General features: G+C 52.4%; 1 protein-coding gene across 1 annotated transcript in view; it reads left to right on the top strand.

Moving 5' to 3' along the window:
- NPR2 (natriuretic peptide receptor 2) overlaps positions 1-20,375 on the top strand; it is a 409,403-nt gene that overhangs the window by 282,028 nt on the left and 107,000 nt on the right. Inside the window, exons 8-12 of the mRNA XM_078677701.1 lie at positions 5,216-5,290; positions 5,435-5,512; positions 9,639-9,743; positions 12,495-12,566; positions 17,593-17,752. Coding sequence (XP_078533827.1) covers positions 5,216-5,290; positions 5,435-5,512; positions 9,639-9,743; positions 12,495-12,566; positions 17,593-17,752 — 490 coding nt within the window. The remainder of the gene's footprint in view (positions 1-5,215; positions 5,291-5,434; positions 5,513-9,638; positions 9,744-12,494; positions 12,567-17,592; positions 17,753-20,375) is intronic.

Raw genomic sequence — 20,375 nt, forward strand, 5'->3', positions numbered from 1 at the left:
CAACTTTGATCCCAACTGTCATCTCTACTCTGATCCCAGCTGTCATCTCTACTCTGATCCCCGCTGTCATCTCTCCTCTGATCCCCGCTGTCATCTCTCCTCTGATCCCAGCTGTCATCTCTACTCTGATTCCAGCTGTCACCTCTACTCTGATCCCAGCTGTCATCTCTACTCTGATCCCAGCTGTCACTTCAACTTTGATCCCAGCTGTCATCTCTACTCTGATCCCAGCTGTCACTTCAACTCTGATCACAGCTGTCACCTCTACTCTGATCCCAGCTGTCACTTCAACTCTGATCCCAGCTGTCACCTCTACTCTGATCCCAGCTGTCACTTCAACTCTGATCCCAGTTGTCACCTCTACTCTGATCCCAGCTGTCACTTCAACTTTGATCCCAGCTGTCACTTCAACTCTGATCCCCGCTGTCACCTCTACTCTGATCCCAGCTGTCACTTCAACTCTGATCCCAGCTGTCACTTCAACTCTGATCCCAGCTGTCACCTCTACTCTGATCCCAGCTGTCACTTCAACTCTGATCCCAGCTGTCACCTCTACTCTGATCCCAGCTGTCACCTCTACTCTGATCCCAGCTGTCACTTCAACTCTGATCCCAGCTGTCACCTCTACTCTGATCCCAGCTGTCACCTCTACTCTGATCCCAGCTGTCACTTCAACTCTGATCCCAGCTGTCATCTCTACTCTCATACCAGCTGTTATCAGTACCCTGAGGCCAGCTGTTGTCATCTGATACCCTGGCTATCCTTGGTACTCTATTTCGTGTTGTCGTCACTGTCCTGCTGTCCTCCCACTTGAACCCCAGCTGTTGTTACTATTCTCAGCCTGGCAGTCATTGCCGTCCTACTCCAGCTGTCATCACGACTACAACTTCAGGTGTGGTGGCCATCATGAGCCCGTATCAGCAACACTTACTCTGCCATCACTACTCTGTGTCCTACTGTTGTAACTAACCCAATTTCCAGCTGTGCTTACCTGTCTGATCTCAGCTGAAGATGTGACCCGCACTGCAGCCTGTGCTGTTCTGTGTGTGTACCTATAGAAATACATTAGGATGTAAAAAGTAACTTGATATTGTGAAGGTAATACCACTGGAGTTGTACAAAAAAACTCTTCTGCATTGCCAAAAAAGGTTAATACTGTAAGAGGTCTTTACCTATTTCTTACACTTTTTATGTAAGAAATTCTGTTAGATTACAAGATCACAACAGGTGGATATAACACAAAACACATCATGTTATGATTGTGTGTCAGAGGTTAAAACATGCCTTTTGAAAAGCGCAACCTGTCGGCTGTAGTGTCCTTTATAGGTTGACCATCAGGATTCTTACAATTGCAGACCTCCCCAGCCTCCATTTAATGGAGCTTGGAACAGTCCCAGCTGCATCACATGTTTCATGTCTATTGATAGAACACTGCAGCCATTTCTTTGCAGGATTTTCCTTCTTCTTGTATAATATCAGCCTTCAGGGAGTAGCTTTACTATACATTAGTGGAAAAATGCTACCAAGACGGTCGCAACACTGCGCACTATCCACAAATGGTCACAAAGTGACCCTCTAGGTCATTGAATACAATTTAACAACCCTATATCAAAAATGAATCACAAGAATAGCAAATATACTTGTAAATATAAATCTTTACAGGCAATTGTTTAAATCCCCCCAATTTTTTTTTACATTGATATCATTTTTTAGTTGCATTCACATAGAAATCAAAAGCATGAATTCCTTATACACTTATCTTGAGAACATTTACAAAGAGACAGATAATCAATTGTTTACGAAAAAAAAATTAAACGTGGGCCCGATGCATTTCGGGACCTGAGAGTCCCTTCTTCAGGGGCCAATCTGTCTGTCCTGTGGGGAGACCTTCTGAATAACCTCGGATAAGGTAGACAGTGGAGTCTTCAGAATCTATAACGGATACCGGCAATTTTCAGGTGATGCAAGTGAGAAAAACACGAACAGTCACTACTTTGATTCAAAGTCTTTTGTTGAAAACAGACTCCCGGGTCTAACCGCGAGAAGAAACAACAGTCTGGGGGTCTTCTGAAAGAGAAACGCTGCTGGTCTCCACCTTGCACAATGCTTAACCATTACCTTTACTGTACATTGGCATAATGGGGGCCTCACCACCCGGTGCAGCCCAGGTGTGCAGGTCAACTCTAGTTCCATCAAACCCAACACGACACATGTTGCACTGGTGATTGGAGAGTGACGTCGTGGCTGGCCGGGATCTTATGGCCTGATTTAGATCTCGGTGGACGGGTTACTCTTTACAGCGGTGACGGATATCCATCAGCTGAAATATAAATCCCATAAAATCCTATGGGACGTATATCTTGGCGGACGGCATATCTGTCACCGTTGTGGCGGAGCGGGTCAGGCTCTAGTTTCTATAGCCGTATCTTGCGGGGAGGCCTAAGCGTGTTACTACTCACCACTAAGGGTAGTGATCCCTGCTTTATACTCTTCACTACTTGATTCCCTTGTCATCCTGCCTTGCTCACTTGTGTGTTACTTTGCACATAAAATATCTCTTTTCCATCATATTTTCTTGTCTTTCCCATCTTCTGTAGCAGTGTCACAGCGTAGTTGTTGAGGAGTAGGATATGTTGTTGCGCCGCAGTGTCGTTGTTGGGGAGTAGGAGATGTTGTTCTTCCACAGTGTAGTAGTTTGGGAGTAGGAAATGTTGTTGTGCCGCAGTGTAGTTGTTGGGAGTGGAAGGTGTTGTTGTGCCACAGTGTAGTTGTTGGGAGTGGGAGGTTTTGTTGTGCCGCAGTGTAGTTGCTGGGAGTGGGAGATGCTGTTGTGCCGCAGTGTAGTTGCTGGGAGTGGGAGATGCTGTTGTGCCACAGTGTAGTTGTTGGGAGGGGGAGGTGTTGTTGTGCCACCGTGTAGTTGTTGGGAGTGGGAGGTGTTGTTGCGCCGCAGTGTAGTTGCTGGGAGTGGGAGATGCTGTTGTGCCGCAGTGTAGTTGTTGGGAGTGGGAGGTGTTGTTGTGCCGCAGTGTAGTTGCTGGGAGTGGGAGATGCTGTTGTGCCGCAGTGTAGTTGCTGGGAGTGGGAGATGCTGTTGCGCCGCAGTGTAGTTGTTGGGAGTGGGAGGTGTTGTTGTGCCACCGTGTAGTTGTTGGGAGTGGGAGGTGTTGTTGCGCCGCAGTGTAGTTGTTGGGAGTGGGAGGTGTTGTTGTGCCGCAGTGTAGTTGCTGGGAGTGGGAGATGCTGTTGTGCCGCAGTGTAGTTGTTGGGAGTGGGAGGTGTTGTTGTGCCACCGTGTAGTTGTTGGGAGTGGGAGGTGTTGTTGCGCCGCAGTGTAGTTGTTGGGAGTGGGAGGTGTTGTTGTGCCGCAGTGTAGTTGTTGGGAGTGGGAGGTGTTGTTGTGCCACCGTGTAGTTGTTGGGAGTGGGAGGTGTTGTTGCGCCGCAGTGTAGTTGTTGGGAGTGGGAGGTGTTGTTGTGCCGCAGTGTAGTTGCTGGGAGTGGGAGATGCTGTTGTGCCGCAGTGTAGTTGTTGGGAGTGGGAGGTGTTGTTGTGCCGCAGTGTAGTTGCTGGGAGTGGGAGATGCTGTTGTGCCGCAGTGTAGTTGTTGGGAGTGGGAGGTGTTGTTGTGCCGCAGTGTAGTTGCTGGGAGTAGGAGATGCTGTTGTGCCACAGTGTAGTTGTTGGGAGTGGGAGGTGTTGTTGTGCCACCGTGTAGTTGTTGGGAGTGGGAGGTGTTGTTGCGCCGCAGTGTAGTTGTTGGGAGTGGGAGGTGTTGTTGTGCCGCAGTGTAGTTGCTGGGAGTGGGAGATGCTGTTGTGCCGCAGTGTAGTTGTTGGGAGTGGGAGGTGTTGTTGTGCCGCAGTGTAGTTGCTGGGAGTGGGAGATGCTGTTGTGCCACAGTGTAGTTGTTGGGAGTGGGAGGTGTTGTTGTGCCACCGTGTAGTTGTTGGGAGTGGGAGGTGTTGTTGCGCCGCAGTGTAGTTGTTGGGAGTGGGAGGTGTTGTTGTGCCGCAGTGTAGTTGCTGGGAGTGGGAGATGCTGTTGTGCCGCAGTGTAGTTGTTGGGAGTGGGAGGTGTTGTTGTGCCGCAGTGTAGTTGCTGGGAGTGGGAGATGCTGTTGTGCCACAGTGTAGTTGTTGGGAGTGGGAGGTGTTGTTGTGCCACCGTGTAGTTGTTGGGAGTGGGAGGTGTTGTTGCGCCGCAGTGTAGTTGTTGGGAGTGGGAGGTGTTGTTGTGCCACAGTGTAGTTTTTGGGAGTAGGAGGTGTTGTTGCGCCGCAGTGTAGTTGTTGATAAGTAGATGTTGCTGTGCCGCAGTGTAGTTGTTGAGGATTTGGAGATGTTGATGTGCCGCGGTGTAGTTGTTGGGGCTAATGTCAATAAAGGTTGGATGCATTTGGTTCATTACTTGCTAAGCCAAAGTGCTGCCTTTATTTCATGATAGATATGTCATTGAATGGACTAGATCTTGTGTTTTAAAGAGGTCTGATGTGCAGGTCGTCTGTTGCTGGTGTTTCTGGCTCCAACAACTTCTCATACCCCCCTCCACACCATGTCCTGCACCCCTCACAGACTCCAGCCCTCTGTGCTGCGCCTCACATCTCCTTGTACAACTGGCCGCTTGGCGTTTGAGTGTAAAAATGTCTCTCACAATTCGGCCTCCCTTCTTATAGGTGTCATACACCCTGGCCCTAAGTGTGGGTTCTTGTATCCTGTTCTCTTCAGAGTCTCTCCAGTTTGCTGTGTATCCCCTCTATGCTCTCCCAGTTTGCTGTGTATCCCCTCTGTGCTCTTCCAGTTTGCAGTGTATCCCCTCTGTGCTCTTCCAGTTTTCTGTGTATCCCCTCTGTGCTCTTCCAGTTTGCAGTGTATCCCCTCTGTGCTCTTCCAGTTTGCTGTGTATCCCCTCTGTGCTCTTCCAGTTTGCAGTGTATCCCCTCTGTGCTCTTCCAGTTTGCTGTGTATCCCCTCTGTGCTCTTCCAGTTTGCTGTGTATCCCCTCTGTGCTCTTCCAGTTTGCTGTGTATCCCCTCTGTGCTCTTCCAGTTTGCAGTGTATCCACTCTGTGCTCTTCCAGTTTGCAGTGTATCCCCTCTGTGCTCTTCCAGTTTGCAGTGTATCCCCTCTGTGCATCCAGTCATAAGCTTCCTGCCTTGCTCTGTGTCTGTCTCTCTGCATCAGTGTTTCTTTAATGATTGTCTGATCTGTCCTAGAGAGGCTCCAGCTATGGCTCCTTGATGACTGCCCATGGGAAGTACCAGATCTTTGCCAACACCGGCCACTTCAAGGTGTGTTATCAGACCTCGCTCGCTAGCCTCTGCTGTCCATGTCTCCCTGCCCTGTCCTATCCTGTCCTTCCATCTTCTGGTGCCTTATTGTGGTCCATAGTAGATCAGTCCTGCAGTTATCCAGCTGTTCCTTCTCTTCCACAGGGGAACGTGGTGGCCATCAAGCACGTCAACAAGAAGCGGATCGAGCTGACGAGGCAGGTGCTCTTCGAGCTGAAGCACGTAGGTATCTGGACCTGTTGTTCTCATGCTTGTAGCGCTGTCCACCTGCCGGGGAGGGTGCTTAGGGCTGGTGTCCCTGTATATCCGCTGTGATTGCTGCACCCAGTTACAGACATTGGGTTTTGGTCCAGCTCCACAGGTCTTTCCACAGTGCTGCTTCCTCCTTGGAGTTGCTCCAGGAGCTCTAATAATAGTGCAGTCAATGAGGTTGGAGCCCCATGTGGTCATTCATCTCCATGTCCCTGTTTTTTTAGTTTTGCATTTGCATTGCTGTTTGTATTACTGTCTGTGTTTCTGTGGCTGATCGCTTGCCTTCTGGTAGTTCTGATGACCATCGGTGGCTTTCATGACCAAGACGTTCACCCCGGGTGGTCTCCTGGGTGAGGGGGGGTGTTCAGTACCATGGAATGTACTATGAAGGGATTCAGTAACCTATGGTGAGAGTGTTGATTGTCAATGGTTTCCACGGTGATAGCTTATTCCAATATTCAGGATGTGACTGTGATGGACGACTTCGGAGACATTTGTTGGGAATGTAGATGGTTTCTATGAGCTCGTGCCTGACCAGGAATTATTTCCTTTAATAGAGATGTGACCACTAAGAGTCTCTTTGAACAGGAATGTGTGGCTGAGAGCATCAGTGGCACATAGACGGTCTCACTATCCTGAATGTGTGACTCAGCAGGCCATGCATGGTCTTGTTGACCATGAATGCATCAAGGGACCATGGGTGGTGCTCATGACTAGGGATGAGAGCATCAGCGAAGCATTGGTGGTCTCTTTGGCCATTAAACAGAATATCACGGGACCATCGGTGTAGTCCATGACCAGGAACGAGAGCGTCAATCATTCCACAACCCTGGAAATGACTTTGAATGGTCATCATGACTGTGGAACCAAAGGTCCGAGTATCAACTACCCATGGGTGGTGTCCATGAAGAGGGATGAAGGCATCAATGGACAATGAGTGAGATCCATGCCCAGCGATGAGAGCATCAGCACTTTCCATGACAATGGAGATCCCTAAGAACGGTCACCATGACCGTCAGTGTTTTACTTGATGAAGAGGGGTTTAAGTTACCATCAATGTGACTATAGGCAGGTTCTGGCCATGGCTGATTTTGTGGCTATAGGCTTCACTGGCCTTTGTGACCAAGAGTGGTTTCCATAGCCTTGCGATGTGAGCATGGATGATTCCATGGCCGTGGATATAGCCATGTGTCGTTCCATCGCCTCTGGTGGTTTCATGATGGGTAGAACGGCCACGGTGGTCACCTTCAATAATTTCCTGATCTTAAGTGATGCATGCCCACCCGCATTAATATCCATAAATAGAAATGCTTTTGACGTCTCTGGAGAGTTTTGATGACTATGAATTTGGCCATGGATGTATCCTTGGACCGCGGATGTGACAACCAATATTTATAGGATAACGAATGTGGTCAGAAATATATCTCACAATCAAGGTCAAAATAGCCTACTGGACTACTGAAGGTTTCCTTATCCATGGATATGACCAATGGTGGCATTGATGACTATGAATGTGACTACTTACTTGAAGACTGAAGACTGTTGAATTATTAATGTTGCAACTCCAGAGTTGGTTCTCTTATTATAGTTGTGACTCAGGATGTATCTCAATGTCATTGGGAGTTCGACGATCATGAGCACCTGGTTTTATCTTGCAACCATAGATGGTTCGATGAATATTTGCATGACTCTGTTTTCATCTCATTACCATAGATTGTTTAATGATTATATGAGTGGCTCTGTGTTTATCTCATTACGACTGACGGTTCAATGATCATTGGTGTGACTCTGTTTTCATCTCATTACCATAGATTGTTTAATGATTATATGTGTGGCTCTGTGTTTATCTCATTACGACTGACGGTTCAATGATCATTGGTGTGACTCTGTTTTCATCTCATTGCCATAGATTGTTTAATGATTATATGTGTGGCTCTGTGTTTATCTCATTACGACTGACGGTTCAATGATCATTGGTGTGACTCTGTTTTCATCTCATTGCCATAGATTGTTTAATGATTATATGTGTGGCTCTGTGTTTATCTCATTACGACTGACGGTTCAATGATCATTGGTGTGACTCTGTTTTCATCTCATTGCCATAGATTGTTTAATGATTATATGTGTGGCTCTGTGTTTATCTCATTACGACTGACGGTTCAATGATCATTGGTGTGACTCTGTTTTCATCTCATTACCATAGATTGTTTAATGATTATATGTGTGGCTCTGTGTTTATCTCATTACGACTGACGGTTCAATGATCATTGGTGTGACTCTGTTTTCATCTCATTGCCATAGATTGTTTAATGATTATATGTGTGGCTCTGTGTTTATCTCATTACGACTGACGGTTCAATGATCATTGGTGTGACTCTGTTTTCATCTCATTACCATAGATTGTTTAATGATTATATGTGTGGCTCTGTGTTTATCTCATTACGACTGACGGTTCAATGATCATTGGTGTGACTCTGTTTTCATCTCATTACCATAGATTGTTTAATGATTATATGTGTGGCTCTGTGTTTATCTCATTACGACTGACGGTTCAATGATCATTGGTGTGACTCTGTTTTCATCTCATTACCATAGATTGTTTAATGATTATATGTGTGGCTCTGTGTTTATCTCATTACGACTGACGGTTCATTGATCTTTGGTGTCACTCTGTTTTCATCTCATTACCATAGATTGTTTAATGATTATATGTGTGGCTCTGTGTTTATCTCATTACGACTGACGGTTCAATGATCATTGGTGTGACTCTGTTTTCATCTCATTGCCATAGATTGTTTAATGATTATATGTGTGGCTCTGTGTTTATCTCATTACGACTGACGGTTCAATGATCATTGGTGTGACTCTGTTTTCATCTCATTGCCATAGATTGTTTAATGATTATATGTGTGGCTCTGTGTTTATCTCATTACGACTGACGGTTCAATGATCATTGGTGTGACTCTGTTTTCATCTCATTGCCATAGATTGTTTAATGATTATATGTGTGGCTCTGTGTTTATCTCATTACGACTGACGGTTCAATGATCATTGGTGTGACTCTGTTTTCATCTCATTACCATAGATTGTTTAATGATTATATGTGTGGCTCTGTGTTTATCTCATTACGACTGACGGTTCAATGATCATTGGTGTGACTCTGTTTTCATCTCATTGCCATAGATTGTTTAATGATTATATGTGTGGCTCTGTGTTTATCTCATTACGACTGACGGTTCAATGATCATTGGTGTGACTCTGTTTTCATCTCATTACCATAGATTGTTTAATGATTATATGTCTGGCTCTGTGTTTATCTCATTACAAATGAGGGTTCAATGATCGTGGGTGTGATAGGGTGACTTTGGTTTTAGCTCATTGCCATCGATTGTTTAATGATTATTTGTGTGGCTCTGTGTTTATCTCATTATGACTGATGGTTCAATTGTCATTGGTGTGACTCTGTTTTTATAAGAGTGACAGGAGTAACAACGAAGGGTTCAGGAGTCCTGCCTGGGTGTACTAGCAGCAGAGGCGGCTCTTCCGCTAAGGCGCTGGAGTGTCGCCTCACCGCTTCAACTGCAGACTCAAAACAAAAAAGAAAATTTTAATAATGCTCCATTTTTAGCATTTGATTCTGCACCTTAAGTGCGCATGTAGGGTTGACTAGCCCTCTCAGGCCAGCCAAACCTACATGCACACTCTTCATGTTCTCCACACAGGCTGCATGGGTGGAGAACATACCCAGGCTCCCATTCCTCGTCTGAGCGCCGAACCACGGCGCTCAGACCAATCGCAACGCTGCATTGCAGTGTTGTGATTGGCTGGGAGCTTGCTTCCTGGCTCCTGTGTGGAGGCAAGCCGGCAGCTGGCGGCCATTGAAACGAGCATCTAAGTTTCTTTTTTCTTTTCTATTTTTCTTTTACCCGAACCACCACCCCCCGCCAGCATTCCATACCAGCCGCTGCTGACCAGCAGGTAGAAGGCTCACCCCAGGGGGTCATTCAATAGATGCCAGTCGCTTCACTGTCGCTGATGAAAGGAGTTCAAGGTGCCTGAGTAATTTAAGTCCTGTGTGTGTGACTTCTTCTTCCAGATGAGAGATGTCCAGTTCAACCATCTGACCAGGTTCATCGGTGCCTGCATCGACCCCCCGAATATCTGCATCGTGACCGAGTACTGCCCCCGTGGCAGCCTGCAGGTAGGAGGAGAGGGTCAGGTTTTTCGCAGTCTGCTTCGCCCTTGGTCCGTGGGAGGGTTGGAACAGGCCTGGGTTAAGGTGGGCTTACTATGTAGGTGGGATTCATGTTATGCAAACCTAGACAAAAGGCAGCAGAGTGCTGTGCAGGGTCAAAGGTAAGGTCACAGCCAGTGAGTGAGAGGAGAGGTAGGTGGGTTCTTAGGACAGAAGAGGACAGGTAAATGTAAATGTAGAGGTACTTGTATAGCGCACGAATACCCGGAGGCCTCTCGGCGCTTGTACGAATACCTCTGAGGAACCCTTCCTGGCCTTTCCCTGTGAAGTGCCAACTCCTGGGCACCCCCAAGGTGAAGCCAGGCATCTTAGCGTTGTGGGGGCCGTTGTGGAGATTAAGCAAGCTATTGCCCAGAGTTGCAGAGTGGGACCCATGATTAGAATAGGCACCGAGGCGAGAATGATCAGGTCCGAGGAAATTGAGCCCAAGACCCGCCGAGGCGGGAATTGAACCCTGGTCCCGGGTCAGACCTCTGCATCAGGGTCTGCCGCTCTAACCATTGAGCCACACTTCTCCACTCACACTTCTCATGGCAAGGCAGTGTCCTTTGAAAGAGGTGCATTCTCACCTGAGTTACAGAATCCAGCCGTGTCTGCTCAGCCCAAAGAGGGCGCGATGGCTGACGTGGCAGAAATCACCTCTATGGTAGGCGTCCAAGCCCAAAGTGTCCTTTCATCAGGGATGGGCCGACACTGCAAAATAAGCAGCATATCACAAAAGAGAGTGTGAAATACATTCTCTCCAGACATTAAAACATAATAAAAAGAAGACTGCAGTGACCAAGAGGTTATAAAAGTCAGACCCAGGGTCCATTCAAAGCTTAGCATCCCAGTAACAAATGTAGTCACCTCTTCCTGGAGAAAGAGGAGCCATATAGAGACAGAGAAAGCGAGCCCAGAATACAGGGGCCGGTCAAGATAGAGTGAGAAACAATTGTGTGCACACACAAAGGACATTCTAGACTATCACAGAAGTGCACACCTGGGGCCTGATTATGATATCAGTTGGACCATCACCGACAGGCTGCCCAACATCTTGGGTAGCGGTCAGACCGCCGGATTATGATACCGGCGGTTGCAGGGCAGTAGGTGGGGGGAAAGACCGCTGCCTCCTACATCCTCAAGGAGCCAGTCGGGGTGGAGGTCGGAGCCTAATCCCTACAATAGAGGGGTGCCTGCAGAGGTAAAGCCGAAGGGATTAGGATGTCAGTTTCCAACAGACTTTTCGTGGTAGTCCGACTCCCATGGAAAGGCTGTCAGGCGCTGACTTTGGTGGTCTCAGGCAGGGCCCCCATAGGTCTCTGTAATGTGTCCGGGGGAGCACATGTGGGCCCCCAAACATCCATGTGCCTTGTGCCAGGCAACACAGTCTCTGGCACACGATGCATGGATGTTTAAAAACATCCCTTTTTCTATTGCGGCTTGTGCTGCGGCCCTTTTCCAGGCCCCTGCACATGCCGGGAAACAACGTTTACATCGCGGATTTTACCCCGCGGTCGTTACAATGACCGCATTGTCACAACGCACTACCTTTACAACACAAGTCGTTACAACGACTTGTGCTAAATGGCGCTCTGTGATAAGGAATAGTATGATTTACTATTCCAACACTTTCCCTAGTGTTGCACACACTGGAGTTAGAATAGTAAATCATACTATTCCTAAGTCCAGTGCGCCATCTAGCGCAAGTCGTTGTATCGACTTGCGTTGTACAGGCAGTGCATTGTGACAATGCAGTCGTTGTAACAACTGTGTTGTGTTTGCATCGCGGAGTAAAATCCGCAATGTAAAGACATATATTCGTACCTGCCACAGTACAAAAAGGGATATTTCCAACCACCTACATGGCGGTTGTATCATTATCTGGTGGGTGAGACCTCCGACTACTTGTTGGGTGGTCCCACTCCCACTGCGATGGCGGTTGGATGCTCGTCCGACGGCCATCATCATCAGGTCCCTAGTGTGGAATGGTCCTGGGGCTGATGAGGAGGCACCTTCCCCTGTTACAGAAATCTGTGTCCCACATAACCACAAAAGAAGTCTTCATTTTCTGAGGTTGCGCGATATTGCTTCCTTGACACACCTAAAACCTGCCTCTCTGCATCCCTGTAAGTAATAGCCTGTCATTGGCTACACCTAGAACCTGTCTCTCTAGGAGGAATGGACTGTCATTGGCTACACCTAGAACGTGCCTCTCTGCCTCCCTAGGAATAATGGCCTGTCTTTGGCTACACCCAGAACCTGCCCTCTCTGCCTCCCTAGTAGGAATGGCCTGTCATTGGCTACACCTAGAACCTGCCTCTCTGGGAGGAATGGCCTGTCATTGGCTACACCTAGAACGTGCCTCTCTGCCTCCCTAGGAATAATGGCCTGTCTTTGGCTACACCCAGAACCTGCCCTCTCTGCCTCCCTGGTAGGAATGGCCTGTCTTTAGCTACACCCAGAACCTGCCCTCTCTGCCTCCCTAGTAGGAATGGCCTGTCATTGGCTACACCTAGAACCTGCCTCTCTGGGAGGAATGGCCTGTCATTGGCTACACCTAGAACCTGCCTCTCTGGGAGGAATGGCCTGTCATTGGCTACACCCAGAACCTGCCTCTCTGCCTCCCTAGGAGGAATGCCTGTCATTGGTCTACATAGCTTGACACGCCCTTGCTGCAGCCAATCATCTAAGTCAGCTCCCTTCGTTGTTTTTTAGGACATTCTGGAGAACGAGAGCATTAACCTGGACTGGATGTTCCGGAACTCACTCATCAACGACATTGTGAAGGTAAGAGTGCGAGGGATGGGGCATGTGGGTGGAGCCACCTGCAGTGGACGGATGAGTGCAATGGATGAAGTGTGGGGCCAGGTACAGCTGAGGAATGAGTTTGATGCCTCATGTGAGCCATCTATGACCACTACCATGAAGGGTGAAGTGTAAGAAGTAGGAGTTGGGTCTCTGCAGATGCCAGGAAGCTGGAAGTGATTTGCACGGTGCTTGGCAGATGCCACAGAGATGCGAGTGTGTCGCACTAGGGTGGGGTCTAGCCGGGTGTCACAAGGGTACAAGTGATTAATCCTGGGTGGAGTTCGCAGAGTTGCACTACGCGAAGCTACGCGAAGTGCAAAAAAAAACCTGCCGCACTACGCTGAGCTCTGCGAGCGGCAGAGTACGGTAGGAAAATGCCGTTCGCGGTGATTGCACAGTGCCGGATACTTGTACTTGTGTGCACTGTGCAATCATTGTGAATCGCACCATGCACAGCGCAAGCTTACCTTTTCTGCCGCTCGAGTAGATTTTTCCTCCAGCAGCTGCTTCCTCAACGCGAACGGGCAGTTTCTCAGCGTGAGCGGTCGCGAGCATACACGACCACTTGCAATGAAAAGCCTGACCCCTCGCATAGAGAAATCTCACCGGTAGGTTTATTTTCCACGCTCGCCAACAGCAAACGAGGAAAAATCTCGCCGGGAGGTGGATTTTCTTCGCTCCCGCTCACCAACTTGACGTTGGTGAACGCGAGCGAGGAAAAAAACTCTGCTCGGCTGGGCGAAGTGGAGTTTTACTAAACTCTTCGAGCTCTGGGTGACATGGGGTGCGGGAAACACTGCAAACTCCGCGGGCGAAGCGGAGTTCACCGCCCAGGGTTACAAGTGATACCCACGGGCTGCCATTAAACCTTGATGCATGTGTGGAAGGGCTTTGCAGTGATTAAAGTGGGGGGCTTGATGGATGCCAGAAATGGTTAAGTGTGATGTATAAAAAGAACACCATGTCTATGTGGCGCGGTGATCTCCGTCCCTTGGGCCAGGTGTTCTAATGCATCAGGATTGGGCGCTGAGCTGGAGGTCTGCTGACCCTTGCAGGCTTCCGTCTCTACAGTCACAACTGTGCTTAATGAAGCTCACACTCAAGGCCTACATAAGGGGGTAGGGGGGTCGCGCTTCGCCCTGGACAGAGCCCCTTGCAGAGCTCATGATTGGGGGCCTGCATAGGCAACAACACACAGCTGGAGGCCACTCACCTGGAAACAGGGACGGACCCATTTACAAAGGAAAACTTACACTTTTGTGTAAGTTACCTCTTTCCTATATTCACAGGGGTGAACTCAGACCAAAAGTCTAACTTTACTTGTAGTAACTTACCTTTGTGAATACAGAAAAGTAGCACACTTGGACTTAAGTGTAAAGTTACTACTTGCTGGTAAAGTTACTTATAGTAAAGTTAGTACTAGTAAAATGACTAGTAGTAAAGTTCCTAGTTGTAACTGACCTTTGCGAATACCGAAAAGGGGTAAAGTTAGACTTTTGGGACAAGTTTACCTCAGTTTGTGAATACCGAAAAGTAGCAAAGTTACAGAAAAGTGCAGGTTTACCTTTGTGAATCGGCCCAGGGTGTTGTGTCCTGTTCTCGAAGCCTCACGGAAGGCGTCTGTAAGGCTCTGGTGACCTCATCTGCATTTCCAGAGTCGAAGGCCTGCAACAAGCACGGAGCCCGGTTTGAAGCGTGCAGGGGTGAGAGGTGCGCGCGGCCCTTGAGTGGGATTAGAGCCCATGTAGCCCCAGAAAGCACGTGAGTCACGGACTGGCCTCCCTGGGGGGGTCGTGGGGCCCTTAATTGCCCCTCCATTCTACCATACGTCTCCATGGCTCCGTGGGAGGGGTGTTGTAATCAGGCTGCCCCAGGCCCCCTTGCAAAGTCAGCATAAACAAGGCCCATGACGCGCTACTTAACAGAAGCCGCCCCCACCCAGCGCTTGACGTCAGGCCATCAGAAATGTCCCGGGGAGGGGGGGGGGGCGATGTTAAATATGTGCCATGTGCACGCGGGGCGGCAGCTGCCATCCCGTCAATCCATGGATCACACGCGCCAAGGTGGCCCTTGGCAGGGAGGGGGGCCGTGGCGCCGCGCCAGGGCCCCCCTTCCCGCCAGGGGCCACCTTGGCGCGTGTGATGCATGGGTGTACGGGCCAGGGCCCCCCTTCCCGCCAGGGGCCACCTTGGCGCGTGTGAGGCATGGATGTACAGGCCAGGGCCCCCTCCCCTCCAGGGGCCACCTTGGCGCGTGTGATGCATGGATGTACGGGCCAGGGCCCCCTCCCCGCCAGGGGCCACCTTGGCGCGTGTGATGCATGGATGTACAGGCCAGGGCCCTCCTCCCCTCCAGGGGCCACCCTGGCGCGTGTGATGCATGGACGTACGGGCCAGGGCCCTCCTCCCGCCAGGGCCCTCCTTCCCGCCAGGGGCCACCTTGGCGCGTGTGATGCATGGGTGTACGGGCCAGGGCCCTCCTCCCGCCAGGGCCCCCCTTCCCGCCAGGGGCCACCTTGGCGCGTGTGATGCATGGGTGTACGGGCCAGGGCCCCCCTTCCCGCCAGGGGCCACCTTGGCGCGTGTGAGGCATGGATGTACAGGCCAGGGCCCCCTCCCCTCCAGGGGCCACCTTGGCGCGTGTGATGCATGGATGTACGGGCCAGGGCCCCCTCCCCGCCAGGGGCCACCTTGGCGCGTGTGATGCATGGATGTACAGGCCAGGGCCCTCCTCCCCTCCAGGGGCCACCCTGGCGCGTGTGATGCATGGACGTACGGGCCAGGGCCCTCCTCCCGCCAGGGCCCTCCTTCCCGCCAGGGGCCACCTTGGCGCGTGTGATGCATGGGTGTACGGGCCAGGGCCCTCCTCCCGCCAGGGCCCTCCTTCCCGCCAGGGGCCACCTTGGCGCGTGTGATGCATGGGTGTACGGGCCAGGGCCCTCCTCCCGCCAGGGCCCTCCTTCCCGCCAGGGGCCACCTTGGCGCGTGTGATGCATGGATGTAAGGGCCAGGGCCCTCCTCCCGCCAGGGGCCACCTTGGCGCGTGTGATGCATGGATGTACGGGCCAGGGCCCTCCTTCCCGCCAGGGGCCACCTTGGCGTGTGTGATGCATGGATGTAAGGGCCAGGGCCCTCCTCCCCGCCAGGGGCCACCTTGGCTCGTGTGATGCATGGATGTACGGGCCAGGGCCCTCCTTCCCGCCAGGGGCCACCTTGGCGCGTGTGATGCATGGATGTACGAGCCAGGGCCCCTCTCCCCTCCAGGGGCCACCTTGGCTCGTGTGATGCATGGATGTACGGGCCAGGGCCCTCCTTCCCGCTAGGGGCCACCATGGCGCGTGTGATGCATGGGTGTACGGGCCAGGGCCCTCCTTCCAGCCAGGGGCCACCTTGGCGCGTGTCATGCATGGATGTACAGGCCAGGGCCCTCCTTCCAGCCAGGGGCCACCTTGGCGCGTGTGATGCATGGGTGTACGGGCCAGGGCCCTCCTTCCCGCCAGGGGCCACCTTGGCGCGTGTGATGCATGGATGTAAGGGCCAGGGCCCTCCTTCCCGCCAGGGGCCACCTTGGCTCGTGTGATGCATGGATGTACGGGCCAGGGCCCTCGTCCTGCCAGGGGCCACCTTGGCACGTGTGATGCATGGATGTACGGCCCAGGGCCCTCCTCCCGCCAGGGGCCACCTTGGCGCGTGTGATGCATGGATGTACGGGCCAGGGCCCTCCTCCCGCCAGGGGCCACCTTGGCGCGTGTGATGCATGGATGTACGGGCCAGGGACCCCTCCCCGCCAGGGGCTACCTTGGCTCGTGTAATGCATGGATGTACCGGCCAGGGCCACCCTTCCCGTGAGGGGCCACATTGGCACGTGTGATGCATGGATGTACGGGCCAGGGCCCCCCTTCCCGCCAGGGGCCACCTTGGCGCGTGTGATACATGTATGTACGGGCCAGGGCCCTCCTTCCCGCCAGGGGCCACCTTGGCGCGTGTGATGCATGGATGTACGGGCCAGGGCCCTCCTTCCCACCAGGGGCCACCTTGGCGTGTGTGATGCATGGATGTACGGGCCAGGGCCCTCCTTCCAGCCAGGGGCCACCTTGGCGCGTGTGATGCATGGATGTACGGCCCAGGGCCCTCCTTCCAGCCAGGGGCCACCTTGGCACGTGTGATGCATGGATGTACGGGCCAGGGCCCTCCTTCCAGCCAGGGGCCACCTTGGCACGTGTGATGCATGGATGTACGGGCCAGGGCCCTCCTTCCAGCCAGGGGCCACCTTGGCACGTGTGATGCATGGATGTACGGGCCAGGGCCCTCCTTCCCGCCAGGGGCCACCTTGGCACGTGTGATGCATGGATGTACGGGCCAGGGCCCTCCTTCCCGCCAGGGGCCACCTTGGCGCGTGTGATGCATGGATGTACGGGCCAGGGCCCTCCTTCCCGCCAGGGGCCACCTTGGCTCGTGTGATGCATGGATGTACGGGTCAGGGCCACCCTTCCTGCCAGGGGCCACCTTGGCACGTGTGATACATAGATGTACGGGCCAGGGCCCTCCCTTCAGCCAGGGGCCACCTTGGCACGTGTGATACATGGATGTACGGGCCAGGGCCCTCCTTCTCGCCAGGGGCCACCTTGGCGCGTGTGATGCATGGATGTACGGGCCAGGGCCCTCCTTCCCGCCAGGGGCCACCTTGGCGCGTGTGTTGCATGGATGTTGGAGGTGGCAGCTGCCCCCGGGCTCCGTGCCAGGGGCCACCGTGGCGCGTGTGATGCATGCATGTTCGAGGTGGCAGCTGCCCCCGGGCGCCGTGCCAGGGGCCACCTTGGCGCGTGTGATGCATGGATTAGGGGGTGGCAGCTGCCCCTTTCTTCTATTTCTGTCGCCTTGCTTGGAGGGCCCGGAATGAGGGGGGCCTGTGCTTGCGGGAAGGCTGCTGCCCCCACCAGAGATGTCTCACCCTGTCTCCCTTTTGTCTGCCCCCCTCCGTCGTGCCCCCTCCTCCTGTGACGCAGGGAATGTCCTTTCTGCACAACAGCCTGATCGAGTCGCACGGCAGCCTGAAGTCTTCCAACTGCGTGGTGGACAGCCGCTTCGTGCTCAAGATCACCGACTACGGGCTGGCCAGCTTAAGGTCGAGCTGTGACTCCGAGGACTCCTACGCCCTCTACGCAAGTAAGTTACGCACAGGCGTGGGTGCTGTCAGCAGGGGGGCACGTGGCTCCATGTCAAGTGTCCCACAGGCTGGCCTCCCACACGCCACTGGTGGGTTCAATGCAAGTGAAGCCAGACTGCCACTCAAAGAATGACTTTTTAGGGAAACCTCAGGCCTGGGAAGCTGCCAAGGTGAATCAACTGGCCACTTTAAGGGTTTAGGCTTGGCCCCTCCCAGCTTTAAGGCTTGGCCCCTCCCAGCTTTAAGACTTGGCCCCTCCCAGCTGTGAGGCTTGGCCCCTCCCAGCTGTGAGGCTTGGCCCCTCCCATCATTAAGGCTTGGCCCCTCCCAGCTCTTGGCCATTCCCAGCTTTAAGGCTTGGCCCCTCTCAGCTGTGAGGCTTGGCCCCTCCCATCATTAAGGCTTGGCCCCTCCCAGCTTTAAGGCTTGGCCCCTCCCATCATTAAGGCTTGGCCCCTCCCATCATTAAGGCTTGGCCCCTCTCAGCTGTGAGGCTTGGCCCCTCCCAGCTGTGAGGCTTTGCCACCACCCAGGCCCCTCCCCACTAGACTTCAAAGGTGTCTTTGATTGGTTCTTACCTGGGAAATGAATATGCTATAGCCGTTTGACCAATGAATGCATCTTATTCTTAGCCGTGGGCCTGGTGGGTTTCTGTCCTGCGCTGTCACTGGTTCTCCCACTCACTGAATCAATTCACTCCACTAGACTGTAGTTTAAGACACTTAATTGGGTCTGTCCATTCTGCAATGTGCACAACATTTAACTGTGCACTTATATAATTAAAACACCTGCATCTAAATATAGACATTGTAATGAGTGCAACCTTTCTTTAAATATACAAGAAGTAAATTATTGTGTAATATGTTCACCATCAGTCACTCACTTCCTGCTCACCCACTACTAGTTGTTTCCTCACCCACTCTCTGACTCAGGGACTCACACACTCACTAACTCTGCTCTCAGTGAGAGGCTCCGACAAGTCTGATGCTGGCTTCATTACCCTACAAGCGGCACCAGGCGGCACTCTCTGACTCAGGGGCTCACACACTCACACACTCACTAACTCTGCTCTCAGTGAGAGGCTCCGACAAGTCTGATGCTGGCTTCATTACCCTACAAGCGGCACCAGGCGGCACTCTCTGACTCAGGGGCTCACACACTCACTAACTCTGCTCTCAGTGAGAGGCTCCGACAAGTCTGATGCTGGCTTCATTACCCTACAAGCGGCACCAGGCGGCACTCTCTGACTCAGGGACTCACACACTCACTAACTCTGCTCTCAGTGAGAGGCTCCGACAAGTCTGATGCTGGCTTCATTACCCCTACACGCGGCACCAGGCGGCACTCTCTGACTCAGGGGCTCACACACTCACACACTCACTAACTCTGCTCTCAGGGAGAGGCTCCGACAAGTCTGATGCTGGCTTCATTACCCCTACACGCGGCACCAGGCGGCACTCTCTGACTCAGGGACTCACACACTCACCAACTCTGCTCTCAGTGAGAGGCTCCGACAAGTCAGATGCTGGCTTCACTACCCTACATGCGGCGCCAGGCGGCACTCTCTGACTCAGGGGCTCACACACTCACACACTCACTAACTCTGCTCTCAGTGAGAGGCTCCGACAAGTCTGATGCTGGCTTCATTACCCTACAAGCGGCACCAGGCGGCACTCTCTGACTCAGGGGCTCACACACTCACTAACTCTGCTCTCAGTGAGAGGCTCCGACAAGTCTGATGCTGGCTTCACTACCCTACAAGCGGCACCAGGCGGCACTCTCTGACTCAGGGACTCACACACTCACTAACTCTGCTCTCAGTGAGAGGCTCCGACAAGTCTGATGCTGGCTTCATTACCCTACAAGCGGCACCAGGCGGCACTCTCTGACTCAGGGGCTCACACACTCACTAACTCTGCTCTCAGTGAGAGGCTCCGACAAGTCTGATGCTGGCTTCACTACCCTACAAGCGGCACCAGGCGGCACTCTCTGACTCAGGGACTCACACACTCACTAACTCTGCTCTCAGTGAGAGGCTCCGACAAGTCTGATGCTGGCTTCATTACCCCTACACGCGGCACCAGGCGGCACTCTCTGACTCAGGGACTCACACACTCACTAACTCTGCTCTCAGTGAGAGGCTCCGACAAGTCTGATGCTGGCTTCATTACCCTACATGCGGCACCAGGCGGCACTCTCTGACTCAGGGACTCACACACTCACACACTCACTAACTCTGCTCTCAGGGAGAGGCTCCGACAAGTCTGATGCTGGCTTCATTACCCTACAAGCGGCACCAGGCGGCACTCACTGGCTCAGGGACTCACACACTCACTAAGTCTGCTCTCAGTGAGAGGCTCCGACAAGTCCGATGCTGGCTTCACTACCCCTACAAGTGGCACAGGCGGCACTCTCTGACTCAGGGACTCACACACTCACTAACTCTGCTCTCAGTGAGAGGCTCCGACAAGTCTGATGCTGGCTTCATTACCCTACAAGCGGCGCCAGGCGGCACTCTCTGACTCAGGGACTCACACACTCACACACTCACTAACTCTGCTCTCAGTGAGAGGCTCCGACTAGTCTGATGCTGGCTTCATTACCCTACATGCGGCACCAGGC

The sequence above is a fragment of the Lissotriton helveticus genome, chromosome 2_1 (assembly GCF_964261635.1).
Source record: "Lissotriton helveticus chromosome 2_1, aLisHel1.1, whole genome shotgun sequence".
NCBI lineage: Eukaryota > Metazoa > Chordata > Amphibia > Caudata > Salamandridae > Lissotriton > Lissotriton helveticus.